General features: G+C 37.5%; 1 protein-coding gene across 2 annotated transcripts in view; it reads right to left on the reverse strand.

The window, feature by feature from the left end:
- Positions 1 to 2,148: 2,148 nt before the first annotated feature.
- LOC131032471 (AMSH-like ubiquitin thioesterase 1) overlaps positions 2,149 to 26,098 on the reverse strand; it is a 75,704-nt gene continuing 51,754 nt past the window's right edge. For both annotated transcript variants that reach the window (XM_057963449.2, XM_057963448.2), the window contains exons 13-14: positions 3,042 to 3,094; positions 2,149 to 2,952 (exon numbers count right to left, since the gene is read on the reverse strand). In XM_057963449.2, coding sequence (XP_057819432.1) covers positions 2,778 to 2,952; positions 3,042 to 3,094 — 228 coding nt within the window. In that variant the 3' untranslated portion in view covers positions 2,149 to 2,777. The remainder of the gene's footprint in view (positions 2,953 to 3,041; positions 3,095 to 26,098) is intronic.

A 26,098-nucleotide genomic window follows, 5' to 3' on the forward strand; every position in this document is an offset into this window, starting at 1 on the left:
ATTTCAAAAAATCTTTTGACATGGTCCCTAGGGATAAGCTTTGGCAAAGAATGGAGGAAATAGGGGTTATTATTCATCTTAGCGTTGTTGTTCATAGGCTATATGAGGAGGTTAAAGTCAAAATCCGAACTTCAGCTGGCATCTCCGAAAGTTTTAGGAGCATAATAGGGGTCAAGCAAGGGTGCCCTTTGTCCCCTACTCTCTTTGGCTAACACATTGACAAATTTGAAGAATGGTTAAACCTTTAGGAAGGGGATGGTGTTCAGCTGGGCAAGTTTGTGATAAGGCTCCTTTTGTATGCAGATGACACTATTTTGATTGCTAGATCTACTCTTGCTTTACAAGAGCACTTACACTCTCTTGAACAGTTTTGTAGAACAGTTGGTATGCAGGTCAACATCAGCAAGACGAAAGTGATGGTTTTTTCTGATAAAAGAAAGTATAGCTAGCATAAGTTCTTCTTTGAAGGTAGTGTTCTTGAAGAAGTGACAGACTACAAGTACCTCGGAATTGACTTCAACAAAAATCTAAGTTGGGAAGGCTGCAGAAAGAAGAGAATGTTGGGATGTTGGAAAGCATTCTATACGTTCCAAAATAGGTGCAAAGAGGCAGAGTTATGGGATTGGAAGACTACCCAAACTCTCTTTGGGCTTTTAGTTCTTCCGGTTGTACTTTATGGTTGTGAAATGTGGGCCAGCAACACCTCTGATGTACAGTGAAAACAAATTGAGCAGATCCAAAAGCATTTGATTACAAACAAGTTCAAACTCAAAAGCTCCCTTCCCTATGATATCATGTTGAGTGAAGTGGGGGCTGCGCCTATAGAGGCAATTGCTTTGACGAGACTCATTTGTTATTTGAAAAGAATTGAGCAAATGGAAGAGGGTCGATGGTCTAAGATCGTCTTCTATGATGCATTATGCAAAAGAAAGAAGACTTGGATGCAGCAAACTCGCAAATGGTTTAGAAAATGGGATATTTACTTGAACATGTGCCCCACAAATGGTAAGGAGATAAAGGCTTATATTATAGATAAGTTCCACAAGCGCACTTGGTTTAAAGAGCTAGGGAGAAAGAAAAAATATTATATTGAAGAGCTTAACCCCTCTTACAACCATCTACAAAAAGTGTACATAGGGGCAAATTTATCGTGGAAAGCCAAAATCCTCATTGCTCAATTAAGAACTAACTCTCATCAGCTCCCGATGTGAAACTGGACATTGGAAAAGACCTAAAGAATCTTGGGAGGAAAGAGTGCATTTTTTGCACTTCGGGTAAGGTTGAAACAAAAAAACACTTCATTCTAGAATGCGAGGCTTTCAAGGCCAACAGGGACAACTATGAGAACACTCTTATGGTCAGCTCTTGGGACAATTTATTTAGTGAGGGGTTTGTGGGGAAGCTAGGGGTTCTCATCATCACGTTGCACAAGAAAAGGGCTGCAATGTTCTGTCCCATAGGCTATATTTAGCCTCGTGGACGTTAAAATTATTTCTTCTCCTTCTTCTTCTATATCACTTCCCATCTCTCTTTATATTTCTCTCTCCCACTCTCATTTTATCTTTTATATCTCTTTCTACCCCTTTATCGTCTCTCTCCATATCTCCCTATTGTTTTCTATCTCCATCTTCATCTACATATCTCTACTTTATTCTCTAACTATTTTCATCGTACTTTAAGAATGCTTTCTTTTGATAGGTTCCTACTCTATAGCGGGTGAAATATTTTAATAAGTTAAGACTACTAATATAAATAGAATATCTTTTTATAATTAAACAAAATGATAACCAGATAAATAAACCTTTTTTGGTCGACAACCAGATATCATAACGTTATTATTATTTGGATAGCTGAAATGTATCATAAGCATCTCATATGAAGAACTAGCAAAAATAAACGCTGTTGGACCTTTATACCCCAAAACCTGAAATATAATATATAATTGCTTCCTTTTATGGTGCTATTAGTGTGTTTAACAGTTGTGAGCAATCTTGCAGTACCATTTAAAAGAGTTTCTTTCGTGAATATAACGAACTTTTTCTGGTTACCATGATGTGGCTGAAAAGTAACCACGTTGTTACCTTTACTCCTGCAGTGAAGAATTTTACTGCTATTATAAAGATGCAAGACATTTTACGACTGTGAGAGTTAAACAAAAATAGATACTGCCAATTTGGTATAACTGCAGGGGTAAGATGTCATAATGTATCATACAAGTCATTCCCATCACTGATCTGTCTCAGTTCTCTCTCAGAATTTTGATTTGTATTCCCCGACAGAGTCCATCTTTGGATATCTCATATTTCAATACTTATAACTAGATACTTTTTCGGTAATTATAACAAGATACTTCCATAGTATCTTCATGTGTATAATGTTCTATATGTGTTTTTCCTTTTCTACACTCTCACCACGGTAATTTGATTTCTGCAACCTACAAGTACAGATCTTCTTGTGCAGTACTTCACATTCAATTGAATCTACTTGAGCAGAACACGTACAATCTTCTTTTCCTACCAGTCAAGGCCTAAATGCACTTTGGACCTGAAAGTGTGGGCATAAACTAGTTCCAAATTACGCAGATATACATTACAGCATCTGGCAGTTACTAAAAGTATCAAATAGCTCAGGTAGTTCGGTGGTAAAAGTTCTACCAGGATACTCCAGATATTTACAACCTATATACAGTGAACCATGTAAACACAACACTATACCACACACCACACAAGATTAGTGGGCTTTGCACAATTTAGATATGTTATTGATAGATTTTCTAATTAGCGAATGTCGACCACGTCAAACTTAAGTTTTGGGTTGATGAGAACATTAGAGCAGTGATCATATAAGGGACTCCCATCAGCAGGCCCTTCATGAAGGTGAAACCCACGCTGCTGGCATTGCTTTAAAATCGTGATACCCCCTGGATCTGATAAACGGAAAATCCCGTATTTTCTGCATGAAAAGATCAACCAATCAAAAAAACTGGATTCTGCAAATAAGGAAGATTGCTTGATAAATTATGCATATCGATAATCATATACCTTGATGAATCTGTGGGAGACATAACAATAGCTATAGCTTCTGGCAACATAATCTGCAACAAATAAAAGTACTAACCAATCAACATAATCTACTCATGGAATAATTCCATAAACCAACTTGCAAATGCAGTCCTTTTTTAAAGGTAGAGAAGGGGGAAGGGGAATGCATCTTATAAATGAAAAATGAGTAAGTCTGCATCAAACAAGAAAAATAATTACAGGGTGATCTCTCTCTACAAAAGTAAGGAAAGCGAGTATCTCAATTTGTGAGCTAATGAGCCAAGAGTAAACATCTTTACAAATCCATTGTTACTTTTAACAAAGCAAAGCTAGTTCCTGCTTGAAGAGTCTCAACTTCTCCAGGGTGAGATTCTCTTCTATATATTTAAACATCTATGAGTTCTAAAGGTAGATGGGCAATGTGCTCTCCACAAGAAGTTCATTGAGAAGCGAACAGCATGTCAAATGCTTTTGGCTTTGCACCTAATCATCCAAGAGTCTCATAGCCGAGCTTCTTGATAAAGAAACAATGGAATTCCGACTGAGGCCACAATCAAAATGAATTTGCTGCAGAAAAACTCTTAAAGGACGTGATCAACTGTCTCCTCTCTCCCCATAAGAAAATAACGGGCATGTGATACCCACTTTGCCCAACCTTGCTTCACACCTAGTTCTCAATGAAATACGAGCCACCCCAAAACGTTTCTCTTGAAAGATGTATTTGCAAATCAAATAGCTTGGCAACATCCTCCCATTTAACTTCTGGATCCTTGGCTTGCCACTGCTTATTTAAACACAGGCCAGGGTCATGGCATGCCCAATTTGATGATACAAAGCTTTAGACCCATAGTTATAAAAGACAGACTTTCCACTGTTCCACTTCCAATCTCTCCAATAAGGACTCGTTGCAGCTTAGAAAGGCAGTTTCCACAAATTTTAACTGATTTATTCTAAATAACTATATTTAACTACTAACTTAATGGATGTAATCATTAATTCCCTCATGATGACAGGATTCCCAATTCCTACATGACATTTGGAACCTACTTTTGAAAAAATCAGTTGAAGAAGAGCTTGGCTTGCATTGGTAGAGTGCCCCTATGACTAATAAGTTAGGTAGTGGTTTGCCCCTCCATCGGTGCAAGTTCAAACATTAGGCAAAGTATTTTTGCCCATTGGTTGTTGACAATATAATGGATACCAAAGTAGTTGGAAGATCTACATGAAAGGCATTATGCCCAACTGCTTGGAAGATGGTGTGTGGCTTGTACTTGATGGGTGTATCAGATTATCTTTTTTGTGAAACCTTGTTCATAAAGCCACATGCAATCACCTAATTGGAATGAATGAGGTACTTAGTGTCACTCATGAAGTGCCTTGAATCTGGCTTAATTTAACCAAAGAATGTCCTTAACTTTTGTGTCAGGCTGTGGAAAATTTTGCACAAGTTGAGAAGTTTTCTCTTGTTCCTTTTGTTTGTCTTTCATATTTACAACTAGACAATCAACCTGAATCTCACAAGGCAATAAATTTTGAAACCCATAAACTTTGAAAGGAGAATGGCTTGAAGAAAGATTGATAGATCAGTTGTAGCTATGCTAAATGACATGTGTATTGTTGTTGAACTGCTTTGCTATTGAAGAAGCTGTCGTGTTCGTTTGGTTGGTCCAACGTATTAGTAGCTAAAAGAGCAATATGAATCTCACAAGGTGCCAAATTTTGAAATCCATGAATTTTGAAAGGAGAATGTCCTATAGAATACTGGTAGCTTATAGTCATTCAACCGCTTTGATAATGAGGAATGCAGAGAACATGGTCTAATGTGTGATTAAAAACCTTGGTCTAGCCATGTACCTGTTGATGAAATGGAGATAAACACAGATAACAACCCAAAAGCTTCTACAATAAATGCCAAAAGTCACTAAACAAGTATAAGTCACAATCTGAAATGTGTAAGAGACAACCCGAAATTGCTACAAACATGCTTAAATAACAAGTCTTCAATATTTGTAACACTAATAGTCTTATAGACGAAACAATTGCCACTTTAAAATGTGCACAGCCACACAAGGCTGGGAAAACCACTAATGAAGTCCATGAAATTGGATCCCCATAGTCAAGAACTTATTGGTAATGGTTGATAATTTGATACAATTCAAGGTTCTGTTTGGAAGACTCAAAATGATTTCTATCAGAGCATCACATGATGTAATACTCAACTTGGATTGGAATTGGAAGTCGTCCAACTACATAGCATTGAAAACATCATGGTCATGCCAAGTTCTTTACTGAGATAGATCTTAAGTCAGCTTGTCATCAAGTTCCCATTAAACCTTCAAATGCACATAAAAGTACATTCAATGCAAATAAAGGCTATTTGAATGGTTCACTGTAACTTTCAAATGGACCAGTTCTCTGGTGACATTTATGCAAGACAATGAATGACATTATATGCCACTTTGTAAATTCTTTTTTTGTTTGTTTATTGTGATGGAATATTTTTCTTCAATAAAGCATGTGAAGAACACTTGAACCATCTTCAACAAGTTCTTCACACTCTATCGAAATACAAGTTATATGCAGTGTTCCCTAAGTTATTTTGGGATGTTTCCCTAAAAGGGGCCACCCCATCCCACCCCCTCTACAAGAGGAATGTCTCCTAGGCATATCCCACATTTGGTTATGCAAGGGAAACACCATGCCTTCCTAAGGACATCCTAAGATCCCCTGTGCTCACTCCAGTTTTAAGTCCAAAAAAAGAAAAAATTTACTGACTTTATATATTTTTCAAAAACCCTGACACCTCTTATGGTCCCTACAAGCCATCCCAACATCAAAAAAATCAGGTTCATCTCTATTTACCCTATCATTTTTCATTTCAAGCATCTCAAAATATATTACAATTAGGTCCAATTTTCCACAATTTGTCTGAAAAGTTTACAAATTTTGGTTTGTAAGAAATTTTCAGTATCAAATTTAGATGATTTTTGAATATCTATTTTATTCAAATTTACATCTTAAATCTAATATTATGTTGGGCTATTTTATTGGTTGGTCATACAATTTATTTTCCCCAGCCGTACCTCATTAAAGGTGCTGATTAATATGGAATAATTTGTGTTGAACTTTATTTTGGCCTATCCTTTTAAGAAGGTTGTGATTCAAATTGTGTGCAGATATTAATATGTTTTAACTTTTGGAAGTAAATATTGCTTCCATACAAAGCTAAAGGAAGTCACAACCTTAAAAGTTGCTAATCTAATATTTACTCAACTTGTTGTACTTCTAAAGCAAACATACCATTCAAGGAAAGCTGCATACACTTGGTTATGATCTTTATTTCATATTTTGACATAATATTTCTGTTGTTCATTATCAATTTTTGAATTTTTTCTACAATTGACAATCAGTATTTTATTTCATTAGAATAATATTTTCATTGTAATTTTCTATGCAGTTTACCATCAAAAATATTAGAATTGTTGATAATTTCAGTATTGAGTCTAGATGGTTATGCCATCACTTAACTTTATTATATTTTTAATCTGTGCAGTTTACCACCAGATTTGGAAGTTTTGCCACCAGAATTAATATTTCATTACTTCCATATTTTGTAACAGTTGCAATATTGAATTGTGCAGCTTGCCATCATTCTAACCCTTCCACCATATGCTCTCACCTTGCCCACGTCAGGATCTTGGTGATCAAAAGGTGTGAAAGTTCCATGCTTGTTCATTGTGAAAATAAATAAAATAAAATTTCGAAGACATTACAATAGTATCAAAGCTGGTGATCCTGCTGGCCCATAGAGAAACCAACAATTGATAAAGATCACACCACATGAATGATAGAAACTACAAATACTATCAAAGAGAAAGATGAAAGGCCTAATCAATATAACATTAGTGTGAGTGCCAAGGTCCAAATATAAAAGAATTTCTGACAGAGAGGACTCAGAAGACATAAGAGAGTCATGATAAATGAAAAGAAAGACAATGCACACTTTAATGCCCTTATCCAAGGGCAACACTAGATGACAAATATGATGCCTCAGTGGATTTAGAGTCTAGATTGTGCAAAACCTAAATGTTCCAAGGCCTATTCAAAATTAAAATGGTGAAAGGGGTTCTTCAACAAATAATTACAATAACAACAACAATGGAACAATTATCAATTCCAAAGCTAGACCTTCCAGCCTACTTTCCTACACAGGGTAGAAGCACCAAAAGTGCAAGTGTAGTATCCAATGCTAGATGATATTATTGTTTCTTATGCATAGGGCTCTTCCTATGAAGATTCAAGCAGAGATGTCTCTTACAAATTTTATTAATTTTAAGAAAACGAGGAATGGATCTAGACTTGAACCAAGACCCTAGACAAACTAGCACAACACAGATTTGCAACATTCACTAGGGAAGATGACCCTTCTACTTTTGATGGGTCAAGCAAGTGTAAAACTCAGGCATGGGTTCAGAAGCTAGACACTTACCAATTACTCAAACCCATGTTTGAGGAGGAAGCCATCAAGTTTGCCACTTTTCACCTCGAAGGCATTACTCATGGGTGGTGGTACCATGGGTTGGTCACCTAGGACATGGTGGTACCATGGGTTGGTCACCTAGGGTCATAGTCGAATCAATACCTATGATGAGTTCATCAAGAAATCAATTGAGCTATTTGACAAAAAAACCTTTAAGTCCATTTCAATAACTTGGCCTGACTTAGATAATACATTACCATTGAAACATATGTGACTAAATTTTAGAAGTTGCCCATAATGGTTCTTGATGTCTCTAAAAGGAGGCTAACTATGTTGTCCGTAAAAGATCTATCCAAGCCCCTCAAGGTTTTGGTAAAGACTTTTGATCCACTATCATTGTAGGAAGCAATAGGCCTTTGTCTTTAGAAGGGATTTAATCAGCCCAAGAATATTCCAAAAAAGAGAGAGGCCAAGAATGAGTTACGACAAAAAAGGCTTTGCTTCTCTTGCAAGGAACCATGGACACCAGTTAATAGGTGTCTCAATCATGACCAAGTGCATTACATCGAAATAGTTTCAAATAAAGAATCTAGAGCTGAGGAACCTAATCAAAAAAGAGGAAGATAAACTAAAACCTGGAAGACGGAAGGAAGAAGAAGTTTTCAGGAGGTTGCTACTTTATTTGGTACTCCTAAATATAACCCCTTTAGGGTTTGTAGGGGGGTTCTTCATGGGCAAAGGATTATAATGTTAGTTGGCAATTGGGCAACCCACAACTTCATTGATGAGGATTTGGTGACAAGAGAAGTCTTGAGGCCAAAGATATTGAAGGATTCAATGTGATGGTTGATGATGGATTCACCATACCTTGCACAAAGAAAATTTCCCAATTGAGTCTTTCCTTGGGAAGTCACAAAGTAACAAATAACTTCTATATCGTTGGCATATGAGATACAAATGTAGTATTGGGGATGCAATGGTTACATTGCCTTGGAAAACTCATTCAAATTTTTCAAACCATGGAACTTTACTTTCATGCTAATGGGAAGAATGTATTGCTCCAAGGAATGTCAAATGGAGCTCCTAGAATTGTTTTTGCCAAAAGAATGGAATAAAAAACTGATAACTCTCACTACTTCTTTAGATGCCAAGAAATCTTTATCATGTTGATATTCAAAGCATGCCATAGAGTTGGAAGCGGACAATCTAGTCATTACTAATTATCGCCATCCCAAAAGGCATAAGGAAGCAATAGAGAAAGCTATTAAGGAGCTTTTAGATATGGATCACATCAAACTTAGTTCAAGTCCCTTTACTTCGTCTAGAGTCTTGATTAAGAAGAAGGATGGAACCATGAGGATGTACATAGACTACAAAGCCTTCAACAAAATTATGAAAAGATAGATAAGCTAGATGGTGTAATCTATTTCTCAAAGATAGACCTCAAATTGGGTTATCTTCTAGTCAAGATTCAAGGGATGACACTCCCAAGACAGATTTCAAATGTCACTTTGGACACTATGAATTTTTGTCAAGCCATTTGGTTTGACTAATTCTCTGGCCACCTTTCAATCTTGCATGAACCAAGTGTTCTAGCAATTGAGGAAGTTTTCTTTGTCTCTTTGATGATATCCTTATTTACTGCAAGTTTTGGGAGGACCATTTGAGGTATTCAAATGAAGTATTGGGGCATCTTGGAAGCACAAGCATTATTTGCAAAAGTGTCCAAGTGTGAGCTTGGAACGACAGAGATTTTGTATTTAAGTCATGTTATCAATGCTCAAGGAGCTCAAGTTAATCAAGAAAATATAAGAGCTATAATGGATTGGGCTGCCCCCAAGACTTTTAACAGATTTGAAAGGATTGTTTGGAGTCTGGACTTTGCAACTACTACATGAGATTTGTTAACAAATTCTCACAATTGGGAGCACTCTTAACTAATTCAATTGATTAGGGGGCCTTCACATGGACCAATGTAGCACAACAAATTTTTGAGAAGCTCAAGGAGATGATGAGTCATGTTCTATGCTATCTATTCTTGATTTCTCTCTTCCCTTTGTGTTGAAATGTGATACATCTAAAAAAAAGATTAGAGTAGATAAGCATCCAATAGATTTTGAGAGCTACAAACTCCAAAAGGCAGAAAGAAAGTTTTCAATCTACAATGAAGGGATGTTGGCCATCATGCGTCCACTAGCCAAATTCAGGAAAATATAGTAAATTTGTGGTTAAAATAGACCACAATAGTTTTAAGTACTTTATCAGCTAGGACCTTAATGAAAAACAACAAAATTAGGTGAGTAAATTGTAGGCCTATGACTTTGGTATTGAATATGTCAAAGGAAAGAACATAGTAGTCGATGCCTTGTCAAGAAAACCCACTCATGTTATTTGACTAATATTTCAGCTGATTGGACATCTCAAATCTTAGTAGAATATTCTAAGAATGTCTTTCCTAATAACAGCCTAGAAGGAAAATTGTGAGATGATAGATACAAGGTAGCAAATGAGCTCATACTCTACAAGGATAGAGTTTTACGATTTTATCTTGTCCATGAGTCAAAAAGTTGAAAGTTTAAATTTTGTGGGCATTCCATGATACCCCCTTGATAGGACACAAGGTATTTTAGGACATGCAAACACATTAGAGAAAGGTTTTCTTGGAAAAGCCTCAAAGATGACATCCTTAAGCACATCAAAGAATGCATGGCTTGTTAGCAAAATAAGATTGAGCAAACTTTTCCCAATGGGTCTATTACAGTCTCTACCTATTCCAAATCAATATGGGAGAGCATCTCAGTGGATTTCATAATAGGGTTCTGTTGTGACCTTTTTCACACATCACCCCATTGCAAATGGGAACCCTCTCTTTTTCCTGCTTTCTAGGGTTTTTGTTAGTGTCCCGTGGCCTTCCGCCTCAGTTTTGAACGGTTCGAGTCCTAGAGATTGAAAGTCAGTTTTTGCAAGCCAAGTGATAACAGAGTCTGGATACCGTCGAAGTGCCTAGAAAGGCCAAAGGACGAAGATCGCAATTGATTTGGATGAATTTGAACAACTTTATATTTTTCAGAAAGTTTGTTTTTTGCTTTTTCCTATTTTTTAGGAAGTTTCGTTTTTTGGCATTTTTAGCCCGATCCTCGGTATGGCTATTTTTAGAAAGTTTTCCCTATTTTTTAGGGATACCTGCTTTTTGCTTTTTCGGAATGGGTACCTAGGGTTTGCACTGATCCCACTGACCTGCTTCGACCGGGATCCAAAATTTCCAAGTTTTGCCCTAAAAAGCTAGTTTCCTACATTTTAGGGGTCATGATGCTTCAAATGGTTTACATGAGTGTGGATTTCAAATTTCAAGTTAATCTGGTTAAATTTGGTTAAATTGTGAAATTTTGAAATTTTCCAAAATTTTCTAAGTCTGGCTAATTAGTGATGTTGAGTGTTATAGCAGGTGATAGATAGTTTGCCATGTTGAAGAAGCCATGAAGAGGGAGCACAAAACTCCGCCCTATGTTGATGGCCAACACTAAAAACTCCGCCATGCAAAGGAAGGGAAGAAAGTCCACCCTTGGTGTCCTTCCAAAACTTCGCCATGCTTAAGGAAGGGGCATCAAAGTTCACCCAAGATGCTACCAATGGAGAGGTTCGCCTTGAAGAGGGATTATCAAAGTCCGCTCAAGGAAGACCTTCAAAACTCCGCCCTAGGCCTTGTTGAGGTCACACAAAAGTCCGCCATGTTGGAGGTAGCATCAAGGTCCGCCATGTTGGAGAGGTGCCTAAGGTCTGCTCAAGGAAACCTTCCTAAAGTCCGCCTTGGTAAAGAGAACATGAAGAGGGACCATCAAAGTCCACCTTGAAAAGGGAGTATGAAAGTCTGCCTTGGTTGAGGTCACTCTAAAGTCCGCCATGCCTTGAGAAGCCTTCAAAGTCCGCCATGTTGGAGACCTTCCTAAACTCCGCCTTAGAGGTTGTCCCTCCAAAGTCCGCCTTGAAAAGTAAGCCCAAAACTCCGCCCTATCATGGAAAATGCCTAAAGTCCGCCATGTAAAGGTAGTCAAAAGTCCGCCCAACCATGATCAAGGTAAGAGATGTATCAAAAGTCCGCCCAAGGAGAATGCCTTCCAAACTCCGCCATGTGTTGAGGTGCATCGAAAGTCCGCCATGTATGTTGGAGAGGCTATGAAGAGGGAGCATAAAACTCCGCCCTATGCCTTGCTTGAGGTAACATCAAACTCTGCCCAAGGAAGACCTTCAAAAGTCCACCCTAGGAGATGCATCAAAGTCCGCCCTTGGTGATATGTTCAAACTCCGCCATGTCTTGTGGACTCTCCAAAGTCTGCCCTTGGAGATGCATCCAAACTCCACCATACCTTGAGAAGGTAGTGAAAAGTCCACCTTGGATAGCTTCAAAACTCCGCCCTATGCCTTGAGAAGGTAATGAAAGTCCGCCCAAACTTGATAGATTGGTCAGAAGGAGAAAGGTCGCCCATGAAGAGGAGCTCTAAAAGTCCGCCCAAGCATGAAATTGGAGGCAAACAAACATGTTAGAGTCCTTCCAAAAGTCCGCCCAAGTATGAAGTTGAACACTTAAAACTCCGCCCTACTCTTGGGAGTCAAATAAAGTCAACAAGAAGCCAAGTGATGTCATCAAATCTTCCCAAAAATCGAACTTATAATCAATTTAGAAAATTGGAAACTGAGATTTTCAAAGATTAACGAGCTGGAAAATCAAAATGGAAATTTGAAATTGAAATTAGAAAGAAGATATTTGCAGATCAAGATGATTTTCAAACTGAGTTCCAAATTAGAAACTTTTTGGAAGATACTAATTTATAAGCCTAGTTCGAATTTATTAACTAAAAACAATTTAGAAACTTGCATAAGTAGAAGATTTTCGAACTAAAGATGACAACACAACTCAGAATTGGATGAGAAACTTTCCCAAGATTTAAGTTGGATTTAGAAACATGAATTGGATGATATTTTGCGTGTTTCCAATTAGGTAATCAACTTCACTACAAATGCATCTTTTGTAACTTCATTCTTACACCAAGAAGTTCGAAATTTCTTAGCAAGCTAAGGAAAACATTAAGAAGTATTTGCAGATTGGAGTTCATCTGGAGAAAATATTGATATTGCTTGCAATCGGGCAAGCTTCTTGACAAAGAATTCACAGATTTTGGAGTAGAGCCAGCTGGTATAAGGGAGAATTGTTAATTCTTTCTGAGTTTTCTGAGAGACTTCTAGCCTTATTTCAGTCTATTTGAAGGTGAAGTTGAATTTACAGTGCAGATTTGTTGCATTTTCTGAGTTTTTTCAAAGTCATTGAAAGTGATTTTAGTGGATCTATTCGAATTCTTAGTGAAGGAAAATCATTTTATTGGCTAAGTAAAGAAAAGTTTTGAAGCTATAACGCTTGTGTTGGACTGCAATCGCAATTATCCCTAGGATTGAAGAGTTTACATGTGAAAATCCATTTTTTTTGGCTAAGTATGAAAATAAGATGAAGTCTCCAAACACAGCCATTTGCAGCCCCTATTATCTTGAATTTATGAATCAATTTCTAACTTAAGCTTCATTGTTTAATTACAGATTTTAGGCACAATGAAATTTCAAGTGGACAAAGATGCTCCTCCCGAGTCAAGGATGACTTCGAAATGGAAGAATGTTAGTGACACTAACCTCGGGCACATCAATCTGAGGGAGTTCAAGAAACGGATGTTTGGTTTGGACAACCTCGTGCCTACCATGACAACACGAAAGATGATGAAGAGTGGCATCGTGCATGCTGCTGGTTTTCTCCCTACCATGCAATGCAACGAGTTAGTAGCTGAATGTGCTAGGCATTACAACCTCGCCAGTAGGGATATTGTTTTACCTGATGGGAGAATATTGGCGAACATCAGCGATGAGGCCATCAGGGAAGCCTTCAGAATTTCGGAGTATCACAATGTCGTGCATGTGACCAAAGATGAAGTTGATCGCGTGTATCAAGACCACTTGGAGGAGTATGACGCCATCGTCAATCATTCCTGGCTGGATAAGCCAAGGAAAGGTGCCTCCAAACTACAGAGGAAGAGCTTAGTGAGAGCATACTTCAAGGAAGATATCAGAGATATGATCGTCCTGTTGAACAGGATAATGGGGAATCCTCAAGGTGCTCCATTCAAACCCTAGATGTATTATTTTATAAATGAAATAATGAACGAAGTGAAGATGATAGACTGGGCTCGAATGATAAGTAATAACTTGGATAGCCAGTTGAAGAACCTGGAAGCAAATAGAACCTTCTTCATGAGTTCGTACCTGTTTTATTCCCTAGCTAGAACCTACAAATACAAAGGTCTTACTTGCAGAGGGGAAGTGGGAAACAAAGAAAATTAGTTTCCAGTCTATGATTGTTATCCCCAACTCCACATGGAAGAAAAGTTCCATTTTAAAAGGGTGAATGACACATTTCTCATGCACATCACATGAACATTGCAAGGAGGACTACATCAGAGACTCTCTCAAGAGTCTATGGACTTCATCAGTAGATTTGGATATTGGTATATCCAATACCCAAAGTTCACTTACATTAGAATTCAAGGGTTTACCGGATCTCCCTATAAGCTTCCAGCTTACCCTACCAACCGAGTTGTGTTACTCAAAGTTGTGAGGCAATTGGAGGGGTATATGGCAATTCAAAGAGATAAGCAGAAGAAGGCAGGAACCTCCTCTCTCATGATTGGGAATGGACTGGAAACATGTCCGCCATCACAAGCTACCGCCACTGCTGAAAAGGAGCTGGCTTGGTACCCTTTTTATCAGTACAAGGCGAGGAAGAATTTTGATCCGTTCCACAAAATAAAAAGAGTCGAAGGGATGACATTTGAGCACAGAGCTGATTTAAAAGATTATTGGGCTAACGCAGCCGATAGTTTCGAGATCAGGAAGAGATTTTGGTCAAGGATTCCCTTGAGCATGGTAAGAGCAACGGAGGTGTTTAGAGTTGCTGACCAAGTAGAAGATAGCCTTGAACTTCAACAGCCAGGCTTTGAAAAGATGAAAAATGAACCACTAGCCTTGATATATTGGTCAGAAGAAGAGAAATCAGATTTGGTAGACCTCATGAGGTCGGTGGTCGAATATTCTAAATGGCGGACCTCTGAAAGGACGAAACCATTGAAGTCTAAAGGTGTGGCCCTAACCTACGACTTGATGGGAGTAGATGACTCTCTATCCTCCAACCCTTGTATGTCTACAGGCAATGCTCGGAATCCAGAGAGTGTTAAGTCCCGAAAGAGGAAGGAGTTAGTTGGAAGCTCTGAATAGGGAATAGGAAAGAAGGTTGTAGGGGAGAGATGGGAGTCCAGCGAAGGTCATTCCATCCTGAGTGCCGCATATGCCGTGCCTAATCAGAATGCAGTTGAGGAGCAGGAGATGGACATATGGATGGTTAATAAGGGAGTGAGAGTGCCTTCTCCTTCAATTGAGGAAATAATGAAAGCAGTTGTCCAAAGTCCGAACAGAGAGCAAATTTTAAATGCAGCTATAGAAGTTGAAACGCCTGCATCTCCACTAGTCTTCTTGGATGGTATAGTTACTGAACCAAGAAGGGCAGATGATGGGTTTGATCAAAACACTGTGGAGTAGTCAACTATCCCTGATTGGTTGAGGGAAAGGATAAGCGCTAAGGTCCCTAAGGAAGCCCATTCTGAGGAGATCACAACAACATTTCTGGAGAAGGTGAATGAGCCAGTCATAATCAAGCCACCCAAGCCAGCCAGAAAGTTCTCTTTGATTCAAAGAGACAGTGCAAGAGTCAGGACAGTTCACATAGCGGTGCCAAAGGAAGGAAAAACTAGGGACAATGTTGCCTCAGAGGATTATAAGATCACCACTATAGACTTGGGTAAACCTACCCAAGACCAAGAAGTCCAGTACTTTGACGACTCTTGTAACGCCCTCAAGGCGAGTTTAGCTCAGGAGAGAGAGAAGAGAAAGAAGGTTGAGGAAGAAAATCAGCAATGGAGGAAGTATGTTCTCCATCTTACCAGGCCACTCAACCATGAGATACCGGTCACCCCTCCACAGCCTCTTCAGCGGAAGTCAATGAAGGATTACAAGGATATGAAGGGCACATTCACGCAGGCCAAGGAGTGGATTTCATATGCTTCAGCATAGGCTGATATATTTGTGGAAAACTTAGTGTCAGCACATGAGTCTGCCTCTTCGTTGGTCAGCTGTATCTAGGACCTAGCTGCAAATTGGGAAGATGTGGAGGAAATTTAGGATGAAATACTTCCACATCTGAAGGTTATCTGAGGCTTGTCGAAGAGAAGTCTAGTGGATGCAGGTGTCATACAGGCTGGGGATAGGTATGACTTCAACACCTGGTATTATGCTTTGGTCACTCGGATTGAAGTTTTGAAGAAATCCGAGACTGAGTGCTTTGAAACAGAGGAGAGTGTCAAGGAGATTTTGAGTAAGGTTTTTCATGTAGCATCAGAGATCTGGAAGAAAGAGAGTATAAGGGAGAAGCATTTGCAGGCAGAGAACTTGAGAGCCAGGATTCAGTCGAGCTTCTTCAAAGACTCGAGGATGATTGACAAGGGCGATCTTTCAAAGATTACAAATTTTCTCTTCATCGATGAGAACTTTCTTGCTCAAGCAGTTGAGTGGGAAAGCATCCTCGCCACATGTACCGATGATGTGGACATCATTGACTTCCAGATTGGAAGCTTGCCAAGTGTCACTATGGAGGAGGTCAGGCTTATCGTGTCCAGGTACATTGAATCTGCGAAAGAGGAAATTGGACGCTCACCTCAGTGAGAATAGCAGTTGTGCCACATGTCACTTTCTCATTCTTTCAAACTCGTAGAGTTTTGGGAAACCCTAATTAGGGTTTGTAGCTTTCAATCTGGACCCTTGATCACTGTTTGATCTCGATCGTTCGTTTATTTTTGAAAAACTATATAAGGTTACCTCCTCTCATTTGGAGAGTGTGAGGTTTTTGACATATTGTTGCATGAAGGTCATTTTCAAATAATATATTGCATGTGCACTTTCTCTTAAGGCTTTGTAATCCCTATTGTTTGAATGATTAGCATGGTTTCAATTTCCTCAACAATTAGTTAAAATTAATCTAGATTTTCTTTCATGTTATTAGCATTGAATGAAGGATTTGATAAGTGTTAATTGACGGTGTATCTCTGCTCATACTTTTGGTGAATGGATGATTTCCATTTCACTGTGCAAAGTTAGTCTGAGCCCATTCTCTGTGCATCCCAACATCTCGATCACAAGCACAACCCGTTGAAGATTGCACCCGCTTTGTGTAGTTGTCTTCAGTGTGGCGAAGCAAAGTGTGGTTTCCTGAGAACACCCAGTTGATACCGTCTCCGAAGTTCGTAGGATTAGATTAGCTTTCTCAAACCCTATCCCTTTTCCCCTTTTTGAAAGTCTAAATCTCGAAAAATCAAAAAATAAAAGAGAGCCTAAAATTGTTGAATCTGTCTAAAGTCCAACAGTTCAACAAACATTTGTTAACGTAAGTCCCCCTTGAGATTTTCAGCATACACTACCCAAGAAGCTATTTCACTAAAGTCGCTTGTTCGCACATATAGACCTAGGAATCAGTAGTGATTTTTCAGGAGAGGATAGAATGCCTTCGGGTATCCTATTCTAATGTTTGGTAGATGATAAAACAAACACCAACAGGTTCCCAAGGGTGCAGGATAAGGATTGAATTTTTTTTATGGTAGGAAAACTCATTGATGGCAAATTCTACAAGCATTCGGCCAATTTAATCGAAAACAAGTAATCGCCAACTAAACTCGTGAAATTTACTTGTTGAATTTCTGGCAAGTACTTGGTACCTTTTCAATGAGTACTTGCCAAAAACTCAACAAGTTTGAGCGCAAGACTTGTGAGACACGGATAAAATGCAAGTTGCATTGAAAAGTGAGATAAAAACATCAAAAAACATTGCAAGAGAGGGTGATTTCTCTTCTTTGAAACCCCCAACACCCTCCCACTTTTCACACAACAGTGACAACTAAGTAATATTCTCACTACGGTGCAAGAGTGTTGTCGCTGCCATGTGAAAAGTGGGAAAGGACATTTAATTCATTCCATTTTTCTAGTGTTTTTTAATGAATAAATTGTTTTCTGCAAACAAAAGTTGTTTTTTTTTATTTTAACCTTTTTTAAGAATAAAATGTTAAGATTATATAGAAAATTTTACTGATTTAAACTAATTTTATGCTGATTTTTAGTGATTTATGTTGAATTTAGGTTAATTATTTTGTATTTAAAAATTAAAATGTTGTGCTTTCACATTGTATGTGTAGGTAAAATACATCATAACAATGGAAAATAGAGAAGCTTATGGATCAAATTCAGGTTCAAGCTCTGCCCAATTGTTGTCGCTGTCTGTTACAAGCACTCATCCTGCTAGAGCTAGAGACCCTCGGAAATATGTCGTACAAGGACCAAAACCTGGGACAGCTATTTGAATGAGATGCACATACTTATATCATGTAGATATAAAACGCCTCAAATACCATCTTGAAAGAATTACCCATTGTGATACCAAGCCTTGTATCAACACCACTAAAGAGATAAAAAAAGAGATGAATACCCACCTTTCATTCAAAGAAGAGAAAAAATTACAAATGAAGAAGACAAGGGAAGCCATAGCAACATCCATAGATGGTGGTCATGGTCCTCAAGTGCAAGCAAAAATAGATGAAGATACTACATATCAACGCATTATGGGCTCTTTTCATGGTCCACACATCTGAAGCACATCGGCCTCCACTTCATCTACTTCAAGTAGAATCCTAGTGCCTAGGCCTACACACACACCACGTAGCTTTTTTGTGCCCAAAAACACAATTGAAGCACAACTGTCATATGAAGCTATAGGGTGGAACAAGGAGGTGCATGAACAAGCAAATGAGGCATGTATTGATTTTTGGTACTTCAACAACATTCCTTTCAACATTGTGAGCATTCCTTATTGGGAGAATTTGGTAATTGCATTGACAATTGTAGGAAAAGGATATAAAGCACATTCTCATAAAGACTTAAGCAGGAAATTGGTTAGTTTGTGTTAATTTACAGTAATTTATGTTAAATTTTAGGCTAAATTTAAGTTGATTAATTTATTGTAATTTATGTTGAATTTAGGCTATTTTGTTTCTTAAAACTAAAGTTTTGTACTTTCACTTTGTACGTGTAGGTTACTCATGCAATTGAAGCATCAAAGGTAATAGTGGAGAACAAAAGAAGCAATGGAGAAAATATGTCTGCACTATTCTTTTAGTTAAGTGAACGAATGGGAAATAATGCACCATTATCAATTTTTTAGTAGCTTCAAATGGTGAGATGATCTTTTTGAAATCGGTTGATGCCTCTAACAAAGTAAAAAAATGCAAAAACATTGTCTAATGTTCGAGGAAGTTGTCATGTAGATGGGCATAGAGAATGTGGTACAAATCATAACTAATAATGCAATAGCATTTGTTGCGACTAGAAGATTGCTCCAAGACAAGCATTAGACACTCTTTTGGACACCTTGGGTAGCGCTTTGCCTTGATCTTCTTTTGGAAGACATAGGCAAACTTGATTGGGTGATATCATTTGTAGATTTTGCAAGGAGCATAACAAAATTTATCTACAATCACCTTGCATTCTTAATTTGATAAGAGATCACACCCAAGGGAAAGAGTTGGTGCAATCGGGTGTCACAAGGTTCGCAATGATTTTCCTAATGTTGCAAAGCATTACTGGTTTGTTGACCTCCTTGAAACAAATGCTTGTAAGTCAAGCATGGCGAGACTCATCGTAATTAAAGAAGCCTAAAAGTGAGAGGCTTGCAAGGATAGTCTTTGATAATCGTTTTGCACAAAGCGATACGAAGATCATGAAGGTAATCATGAAGGTAACCCCAAAAATTTGATTTTAAATTCAAATTGCATATTTTGTTTTTTAATTGACAATTCTACTCTTTTATTATAAATTTGTAACCTTAGTCTTTTTGTATTTGTAAAATGTAGGTGTTAGAATCCTTGGTTAGAGTTCTCTATTTGCTAGATGGGGATCAAAACACAATGGGGTACATTTATGAGGCCATGAAGGGCCAAAGAGTCCATCCAAAATTATTACAAATGGGGCAGCCTTAAATTTTATCCCATTTGGGAGATCATTGATTAGAGGTGAAACGATCAACTCCACCAGCCCATCCATGTAGTAGGGTACTTCCCCAACCCTATTTATTTCCATTCCAATATCTTCTCAAATCCTAATGGATAGGTTATGGAAGGTCTCATGACACACGTGTAGAAGATGACACCCCAGGTTGAGGTGAGAGCTCATTATTCAAGAAGTGCCAATTCCTAGACTAATAAGGGTAAGCTCTTTGCTTCAGAACTAGCTATCTAAGGAAGAACCACTCAATCACCAAGTAATAAAATTTAGAATCTTTACATCACATGCATCTTACAAGTTACAATTTTCAAATTTACAACTATTGATAATTTGATAAAATATGGTTTGTTTGCTAACTATTTAATATTTTATTTTATAGATACTTGGTAGACATATTGGGGTGCAAATACACCAAATCTTCAAAGGTTAGCCCTCCACAATTGTGCCAACCTTGTAGTGCATCCAACTATGAGCGCAATTGGAGTTTGTTTGAGGCCATGCACATGAAGAAGAGGAACAAGTTAACTCAAAAATGCCTCAATGACCTTGTCTTTGTGCAATACAACATTCGTCTTCCCCCAAGAAGGGTAGAGGACAAATCGAAGGAAGTCATTAATTTGGATGACATTGATCCTTATAGTGATTAGACAAGGCACGATGAGCAACCCCCATTGTTTACTAAAAATGAAAAATTTTCTTTTGAAAGGTAGGCAACGGAGGATGTGGGTGCAACAGAAGAAGCTATAGGATTGAATGACATTGATGAGGTAGAGGAGTCATTTCCATCTACCAGCAAGATGGAGGTTGAGCTAGAGCGACAAGCATAGCCTTCTACATCGAGTGAGGAACCATAGTAGACTCCAAGGATTAGAACCTCAACCTCTCCCCAAGTTTTCAGTAGATTAGGGAAAAGGAAGATGTGAAATGTTGTATTTGCAATAAGTTATTTATGAACTATGATGATGGTTTTCAAAAGAAATCATCATTAATTCATAATAATTGTCAACTATCTATTATATCAAGTTTCTGCGTGATGATGTTATTTGTACTCAATTTGTATTCAAATTAATCAAATTACTTAGAAAACATTTTTGCACTCATTAGTGGACTCATTGGATACATTTTATCATTGAATTATAAAGATATTAAATCTGTTTGTACAGAAATCTAGGCAAATTTTTAAGTTGTTGAGTTTTTGCTGACTTACAAATTTTGGGTTTGCCAAGGTTTTGGCAAATCAGAGTCTGTCAACTATGGTTTAGACCAAAAATGCCATAAAATGATGGTGATTGAATATGGTGACAACACCTTTGCATGGATTTATTGGCTAAATTCAATCTCATGTGCAAGGAAACCTACCATAGGAGGTAAGAAAACATAAGAACAAGATAAGAGATACCCAGAATATTGAATTCGAAATCGAGGAATGCATTATTTGGAAGAGAAATAGATTTTAGAATTCTAATTCTTGATGTTGCTAGAGAGAAATATGAAGTCATTTTTGAATTTAATAGAAAGACATTTAGTTAGTCACATGGATATGCATAAATCTTAGAAAGCTACAAAGTAATATGTTTACTAGAACCATATGGAGGTAGTTTAATATATCAATAAATTTTAACACATGCTAAGTTAATATCATAATTGGTTACTCCTAGTGTGAGTGGATTGGCAAGGTCTAGCTTACTCCCATGCTTAGTCATGATGTCAAAAACCAAAAGTATAAAATTTAAAGAATATATATATGGTAAATGGAAAGAAAAACCCCCATTGCCTTCCACAAGGGAAATCTCATAGACCAAGTTGGCATCTATCTTGGCCATGACATATGAAATGCTACCTTTTATAAAGCTTGAAGGAACACTTCAAAGAGTGTGTTAATGCCTTTACCAAATCCTAAAAATAAGTGGAAGCACATTTCTACACATTTGTGACTTGTTTTCCCAGGAAATAAAACTCGTGATTTATATTTCTAGCGGTGAACAGATTGAAAAAATATGGCCAGATTCATCCCCTAATTTTTGATGCACATTAATTACTATATATGGCTTAAGAAAAAACACTAGTGATTATGATATGAATTTTAAAGGAAGCTTTCAACTGGACTTTTGTTCCAAACTTAGATGCATAGCTAAACTTCAAAAGTGGTCACCATTTACACACACAGTGTGTCACAAGTGAATGGAGAATACGACAAGAATTCATGAGCACTAATAAAATTGAAATTAAAATTATTTGTGTTCGCTATATATTGTAATATTAAATATCTAAATTACTTTCACTCTTTAGCGTCACTAGGCAAGTAACTAGAGATTCTATAGTACCCACTTGGGGTTCTTCAAAAGTATTCTATTTCTAGATATTTAGCAGTTACATAAGGTTACACATGCAATTCAACTAGCCTCACTAAAGACCCTAAATCCTAATGTAATATACATGTAAAGATCTCTAGCTTAAAGAAGTTCTCTATTTCTGAGCAAATTCTACTCTTAACATTAATGATTAGAAGCTTAGTATCATCCTTCTCGCCTTGCACCATCCTAGCACATATCACATTTGGTCGTTTTCTTTGTATCTATGGTCCCTTCGACTAGTAGGCCAACTAAACCCAAATCAATCTTTTCAATATATAGATAACTTGGTGCTGGTTAAAAACAGTCTTTTTCCACAAGCTTAATAAGATTGGTCGCTCTTTATTACCTTTCTCCAAGAATAATTGTAAACAAACATTAAGCTCGGTTCATTTGATAGCATAATATCACCCAACAAAATGTTACATTGGTGATTTCATAACATGAAAAAGGCTAGAAGTAAATTACAGCATTGATTAACAAGAAAAATGTCTGATTACCCACCAACTCTAGCTGCGAACATTGTGTCCCCTTCCAAGTGGTGGCTGACTTGGTAAACTTTGTCTTATTAAATGAAGTTGAACTATGAAATGACAATCACAAAGAACCAAAGGATCTAAATAACCTCTAGGCTCTTCCCTTGTAGGGATCTAAATCAAAGGAGGATGGCAAAAGAACCAAGCACCACTAATCTAATTATATAATGTTGAGACATGGACCAGCTAGGACTCGAACCTAGGACCTTCCATATGCTGCTAGAGTGCTCTACCACTGAGCTACTGGCCCCTCTTAGACCAGTCCATCATCGGTCTGGGTGTGGCTTATTTCCAACACCAACACCCCCCCTTAAGCCACACCTCTTGTGTGCTTGGGGCTCCTAGTCTGGACCTGGCTCTGATACCGTGTAAATGTAAATAGACTGTGATGACTTTCAGAACAATTAGAATTCTGAGACAATGAATTTATACTGTTAGCATTTGATTTAAAGAAATATAAAACTGATTTTTATGTCTTATCAATTTGCCTCTGCAAATACGAAGACCAAGCAATTATATCATCTACCATTCACAGCATGTATCGTACTTATCAATTTATTCAACAAAGGGTGGCGGATATATATCACTTGTCTTCATTGGATCGTGCCTCCACAGGGGGTCGCAATCCTATGTGGAACCACGTGGTTCCACATAGGGTGGTGACCCCTGTGTGGAGCCAGGATCCTTCTACACCGGCGGGATTACTTAAACCAAACATCACAATAGCAAACTAATATGTTAGTTTAATACTAACTAAAATAAATCTCAATTAAATCGCAAGTATAATAAAATCGAATTTCTAGGCGCTAATAAACAGATTACGATTTTGTTTAGAGTTACGACTGAGACTAATTTTAACACTCCCTCTTAGTCTTAGGAGTATAGACCTAAAACTTAATTTAGCTCAACACTAATCTCATGATAATTACATCACCTAGGTGTGAAGAATCAGCCTGTGATTCTAAGGATATACTCACTTTGATATCCAATTTTAAGTATCAGCTTGTGATACTTAAGGATATACTCACTTTGATATCCCTGTTTTAAGTATCAGCCTGTGATACTAAGGATATACTCACTTTGATATCCTTGTTTTAAGTATCAGCCTGTGATACTAAGGATATACTCACTTTGATATCCCTGTTATAGTATGTGCACTAACATTAATCCGCTTACATAATGTCTACTATAACTTATCATATTACTGATATTCAAATTGTCTAATTTTCAGTTTATATGATCTTCCAAACATTTATAAGATCGTCACCTTACAATGTTAAAATACAAGTGTTCATTAACTAAAGAATCATCATCCTTTAGGAATGAACACAGGGAAAGGTTACATACTTCATATACTCAAATATATGACCAAGAAGTTTACATAAATTTTAGACATCAATTACATTTTAACCATACCAAGATACCTCCTAAAGTGATCAATTTTCACTCTTGCTAGGGGTTTGGTGAGAATGTCAGCTGTCTGATCTCCTATATTGACATACTCCAGTCTTATCACCTTTCTCTCTGTCATGTCTCTTACATAGTGATATGGGATCTCAATGTGCTTGGATCTATCATGGAAAACTGGATTCACTGAAAGTTTAATGCAGCTCTGATTGTCACAATGAATGATAGTAGGCTTCAGACTTTCACCAAACAGTCCTACTATCAATTTCCTCAACCATACGGCTTCCTTAGCTGCCATGGATGCAGCTATATATTCAGCTTTTGTGGAGCTCTGAGCTACGACTAATTGTTTTCTACAGATCCAAGATACCATAGCTGATCCTAAGCTGAAACAGCATCCTGAAGTGCTCTTCCTGTCTATCACACTTCCAGCCCAGTCTGAATCAGAGTATCCATGTAGGTTCAATGCAGTGTGTTCATAATGCAGTCCATAGTCCAAGGTACCTTGTAGATATCTCAATATATGCTTTATTGCAACCAAATGTATTTCTTTGGGTTCAACCATGTGTTGGCTGAGTGCATTTACTGCATAACATATATCAGGTCTGGTATTGACTAGGTACATTAATGATCCAATAATCTGTCTGTATAATGTTGGATCTGCAAATTTGGAATCTGCTATAGCTTCTTTTAGTTTATGTAGGTTTGTTTCCATAGGAGATGGCATTGGCTTACAATTCATCATTCCAAATCTCTTCAGAATGTCAATGGTGTATTTACCTTGATTTAGATAAATACCATCTGGTTTTTGCCATACTTCTAATCCAAGGAAATAATGGAGTAGACCTAAATCCTTCATCTCAAACTTTGAAGCTAGTTCATGTTTGCATTTTGCAATGAGATTATTTTCGCCTGTAATTAATAAGTCATCTACATATAATGAGTATCAACATTTCACCTTTGATTATTTTGAAATACAGATTTGGATCAGCAATGTTCTTAGAGAAACCTATCTCTAATAAGTAACTGTCAATTCTTTCGTACCATGCTCTGGGAGCTTGTTTTAATCCATACAGTGCTTTCTCTAACTTGCATACATGTGTTTTAGCATTATTTACCTCAAATCCCTCAAGTTGCTCTAGATATACTTCTTCTTCAATTGTTCCATTCAAAAATGCAGTTTTTACATCCATTTGATGAACTTTCCATCCTTTAGATGCTGCTATAGCCAGGATTGTTCTGACAGAAGTGTATCGTGCAACAAGTGCAAATGTTTCTTCATAGTCAATTCCTTCCTTCTGTGAGAAGCCTCGAGCAACAAATCTTGCCTTATGTTTTTTCTATACTGCCATTAGCAGCATGCTTAATTTTAAAGAGCCATTTAGAAGATACAACTGATTTTCCTTTAGGTCTAGGCACAATTTTCCACACATCATTCTTTAAGATAGATTGGTATTCCTCTATCATGGCATCCTTCCATACTTGTTGTTTAAGAGCCTCTCCGGCACTTGAAGGTTCAACATTTATGAGGTCTGTCATTAGAGTAACATAGCTAGAAAACTTTGAAGGTCTTTTGCTTTCTCTAAATGTTCCCCTAGGTGCTGCAAAGGATTCTGCTTCTTGTACTGTTTTAGTGGCCCATAGTGGTCTCTTCCAGGGATTCTCTGTTGTAGTGTTCTCAAGTTCCAAGGTGTTATCCTCAGGATGCTCCCTCTGAGTTTCAAAAAGAGAATCTTCTTCCAAATTAATGGAATTAGTTGGGATTTCAGGTGTGATGGAACTCCTTGTTTTGTTAATAGCTATATCTTCCTCAAATATGACATCTCTGCTTAATTCTATTTGTCTTTGACCAAGGATGAATATTCGGTAGGCTTTAGATGTTTCACTATATCCTACAAAAATCCCTTTCTGTCCAGTAGGTTCTAATTTAGTTCTTTTCTCCTTAGGTACATGAATATAAATAGGACATCAAAATATTTTGAGATGGCTAATATCAGGTTTAATTCCAGTAAAGACTTCTTCAGGAGTTTTGTCACCAATATGAGAGTGAGGACATCTGTTTTGAATGTATACAGCGGTATTAGTGGCTTCTCC

Source organism: Cryptomeria japonica, chromosome 3 (assembly GCF_030272615.1).
Source record: "Cryptomeria japonica chromosome 3, Sugi_1.0, whole genome shotgun sequence".
Taxonomy (NCBI): Eukaryota; Viridiplantae; Streptophyta; class Pinopsida; order Cupressales; family Cupressaceae; genus Cryptomeria; species Cryptomeria japonica.